Source organism: Humulus lupulus, chromosome 2 (genome assembly GCF_963169125.1).
Source record: "Humulus lupulus chromosome 2, drHumLupu1.1, whole genome shotgun sequence".
NCBI lineage: Eukaryota > Viridiplantae > Streptophyta > Magnoliopsida > Rosales > Cannabaceae > Humulus > Humulus lupulus.
Window position 1 is genome coordinate 119,921,026 of NC_084794.1, and position 4,165 is coordinate 119,925,190.

Sequence of the window (4,165 nt, forward strand, 5' to 3'; positions counted from 1 at the left end):
GACCAAGCTGAGAATTTTGCTAGACTTCATCTCGAAAACTTGGGAATTTAAGCTCAAGGATTGAAGGTTTAAAGTTGAGGGTTTAGCTGCCTTTGAGGTAAGAATTTTTTTTGGTTCTTGTTAAGAATTCAGGTGTTTTGATTAATTGGTTTAGGTCCTTTAGTGGTGAACTGTTGATGAATGGATTGGTGGTTTCAGTAGAGTTTTCTAGGAAATATTATGCTTAAGATACTTGATTAAGGGTCCTAGACTCGTTGCTAGGCTTGGTTTGGTTCTAGGAATGTGTTTGGGGTTGAATTAGTAGGAGTTAGCTGGGGAAATTTTTTGAGAAAAGTTGATTTTTCTGGGTTTAGGGGCTCGGGTCGTGACCCTGTTCTTCAGGCAGCGTGGCCCGCATGAGTTTTTGAGGCTGGGGGCCTCTGTTTGTTAAACGCACCGCGACTCAGAGGAGGGCAAGTCGCAGTCGTGTCCCCTATCTGGGAGGTTTAAGCCTCTGTCTAAGGGGCGGTTCACTGCCCGCAATGGAGAATTAAGGGGAAATAGAGTTTAACGTTCGGGGAGGCTCGAGAATTCAAACTTAGGTGCTCGGGATGAATTATACTACCTGGTTTAGTATAATTTGAGGTCCCGAAGACTAATATTTGCTTCCTAAACATTTATTTGGGTTTAGAATTGATGATTTCCCATTGATATTGTGACTAGGTTTATCGCTAAGGCTCAGGGCTGAGGATCGTGCTCGAGACCATTCTTAATTCCTCCCTCGGAATTCGAGGTAAGAAAACTGCACCCATGTGGTTGTGTTTGGGACTAAGGTTCCCTGTATCTGGATATATGTGTTATGTAACTATATTATTATTATGTGAAATGTTAAAGTACAGCCTAAGGGAGCCAGGGCTGACGATTAGCGCGTTGAACGCGGCTTGCCCACTATGAGCCGAGGTCAGCTAAATAAACAATAGACTCGGCCTAAGAGAGTCGGGGTCAGCTTAGTAAATGAAGGGCACAGCCTAAGGGTGCTGACCTAAGCATTTGTATTACTGGTTAACATATGTCCTTGATAGTACATGTTTACTATTACTAGCTTGATGCTTATAATCTGTTGAGTTTCTGAATGATTTTTTTAAGATTGATTGAATGCTACTACTCTTTATGTGTTTGTTGTTTATGATTTTCTTGCTGGTCCTTGGCTCATGGGTGATACGTGGCGCAAGTAAAGGCAAAGGGAAGCTGGACCAACCATGAGTTTGAGAGCTCTGGGGGCGGAGTGTATATAGTCAGCTGCTCTACCGCCACGGCTGAGGGACAGTATAGGGACGGAGGCCTAAAACTTGTATTTTGTCATTAGAGTGGTTGTTGTTTGTGTTAAACTTTTGAGGATTGTAAATAGTCACCTAAACCCTGTTTTTGGGATCCCATGTACCAAACATCTATTTTAATGAAAATTAATCGTTTATGATCAAAATCTTTTAACCCTGATTCGATAGTTGACCTTAGGAACACATTATTGTTCAAACGACTTAATTAGCAAGTCATGCACTATTTTAAAATACACGGTGTAACGGTCTTGGTTATCCAGGGAGTTACAGTATCTGTCGGATCAGAATCATCTAAAAATGGAAAATATTCATTAATCAAGAATATCTTCAAATATTCTTTCTTTTATTAGGAGATCATTTCTCAGCCTTTCTAAGCACGAAATGATCTTTATAGGTTTCTAGGACCTTGAGAAAAAGTGAACATAGTTTGTGAGTGAATTGTAATATTTATGAGAGTTCATAGTTTGTATTCAAGATCATTGTATTCACGTGATCTTGTAGTAAAATGAGTATTTAGTTTTGTAGTGAGTCTGAACCACATTCATTAGTGAATACATGTTGTAATTTGAACACAATTCTTATCTTCTTCGGGAGAATATTTTTACAAGCCTTGCTTCGGGAGAATGCAAGCACTCCCTGGCCATTGTAAGGAGTTCAAGTGGATGAGTGTTTCACTCAGAATCAAATTAGTGAAGAGAAGTACAACAAAGTTGCAACAAATCTCAAGAGGGAGTCTTGTTTTGTTTAAGTCAATATTTTGTACTTGTGATTCTTTATTAATTGGTCTTATTCTCTAGGCGTGGTCTCAAGGAGTAGGTTATCTGAAAGGGTTTTGAACCTTGTAAAAATCCGTTGGGTTCTTTATTATTTTTGCACTGTCTTTTTATTGTGTTCAGTTTCTGTCGTGACAAGTTCTTATTCTGTCCCAACAGAACTGAAATCTATTTCAACATTTAATTACTATTATGCACCTTAATTAATTCAGATGATTTAATTAGATTGGTAATTACTAAAAACAGAATTTCAATTCTTTTATGCTTTTTCCTCTAAAAATTTTTAGTTCAATTATAATTTCCAAATATGACCAAGCACACTGGTAAAATTGTTTCTCAAAACTGGTGATTTTATTTGATGTTCAAGATAATCTCAAGGCAGTCATGGACGATGTGGAGCAGCCGCCGCTTAAGAAAATGGCTAGTGATGGCCGCATTTGTTCACCATCTCACCTGCAGGGTGAAACAGTTGCCATTGCTAATTCAGGAGGTTCCAATGCAGGTCCATTGTCATCCTCAGTACAGGTGTCTATTGAGATTGTTATGGGCGACATCTCAAAACATCAGCCATGCTTGCGCAGGTCTTGAAGGATGACTTAGACTCTGGGTCTCTCCTGGTAAAAGTGTTTGAGCTTTTTGGAGAAAGCATCCTTTCCTTCATCCCAGCTCCAGAAATGTCTTTGCTTTTGTAGCCATACATTGTTTTGTAGCTTAAGGCTTAGCCATAAAGATTTCTGTTTGTAGATAGAATAACTCTGTACTTTTGTATTAACTTTTTCAATGAAAATCATCAGTAGCCGTACCTGTAATCGCTTATTCAAATTACACCCGAAAAAGAAAGAAAAAGGAAAAAGAAAAGAAAAGAAAAGCAACAGACAGGAACACAAAAAATTAGTAACATATAAACTCTCGAACAAACTCAATTATAGTTAATGTATCAGGCTGATTGCAAACATGCTTAAAGTTAAGATTAAGCAACCACTTTACTGGTCTCACGTTCAACAGCTTTCTTGAGGAAGCTGTCTTCTTCCAACACCATCTGAACAGGCAAGAATCCCATCCCGTTAGCCATGGCCAGCATCATTCTCTTGGTCTCTGCCTCAAACTCTTCCAGTTCGATTGTGCCGCTTGAGTCGTGATCAAACAGCTCAAACAGCGAGTTGTAAACCTGAGCAAGCTCACCTGGCTCGGGTTTGACGTCAATGCCGTAATGAGTTTCGAACACCCTTAAAGACTTGAGCTCCTTTAACATCTCAGCATAGGAAAGAATACCATCATGGTTGGTATCAAGGTCAGCAAAACGATCACAGATGAACATGTGGAATGCTTCTTCATCTTCCACAAAGTTGACAATGGTGGTGGCATCCAATACTTCTACACTCATTTTTCTGTTATTGCGGTTGATGTATTGTACCAATTAAGAACTAAAAGTGAAGCAGGAAAGGAAACTAGTGTTTGTTTTGGTTTTAGGATGAAAACAGAGTTTAGAGGCACTACTATATATACATATGTATATATGCGCGTTTAGAGGCACTAATTAGTACCCTCAACCACAAGTTATTGCATATTATAATAAAATAATGTTTTACACGTATAGAGAGCCGGTTGTTTTTGTTTGCTAAAGCTTGCGGTCCTAGAAGAGTTGACCAAATTTGATGGTTTGACTTACAATACCGTAACGGGCTTTCAGTAAGTCAGTGGGTAATTTTTGGTTTCGGTCTCGATGAATTCAATGGGCTAATAGCGTGATATGGGAGTTATGTTACATTATAAAGTGGGTATCAAAATGGGCTGGCATGTTGAAAATCAATCTTAATATCTTACGAAAGTAAATAAATGTCTATATTTTTAATTTTGTAGTAAAATAGCCTAATCATCTATTTAATATTATATATTACTAAATACACCCTTTAACAAATTACTATTTTATTCTAAATATTTTAATATTATGGTATATGTATATTAGTTTTGTTTAATTAGTTTTTATTTTAAAGTTATTTTGATTTTTTTTTATTTTTTATGGGTTGTTGAATAATATACCATACCATAAAATATATATACTGAATTAAAAAATAA

The 4,165-nt window shown here is 37.4% G+C and overlaps 1 protein-coding gene across 1 annotated transcript; it reads right to left on the bottom strand.

Annotated features, from left to right (window-relative positions):
* Nucleotides 1-2,418: 2,418 nt before the first annotated feature.
* On the bottom strand, nucleotides 2,419-3,648 carry LOC133818421 (uncharacterized). The gene has a single exon (XM_062251279.1). It carries the CDS (start codon nucleotides 3,471-3,473, stop codon nucleotides 3,060-3,062), a length of 414 nt encoding a protein of 137 aa, XP_062107263.1. The 5' UTR covers nucleotides 3,474-3,648; the 3' UTR covers nucleotides 2,419-3,059.
* Between the last annotated feature and the right edge of the window lie 517 nt (nucleotides 3,649-4,165).

Bases quoted from the DNA above. Each gene is read 5' to 3' on its own strand.
- LOC133818421 (XM_062251279.1), bottom strand. From the start codon at position 3,473: ATGAGTGTAGAAGTATTGGATGCCACCACCATTGTCAACTTTGTGGAA.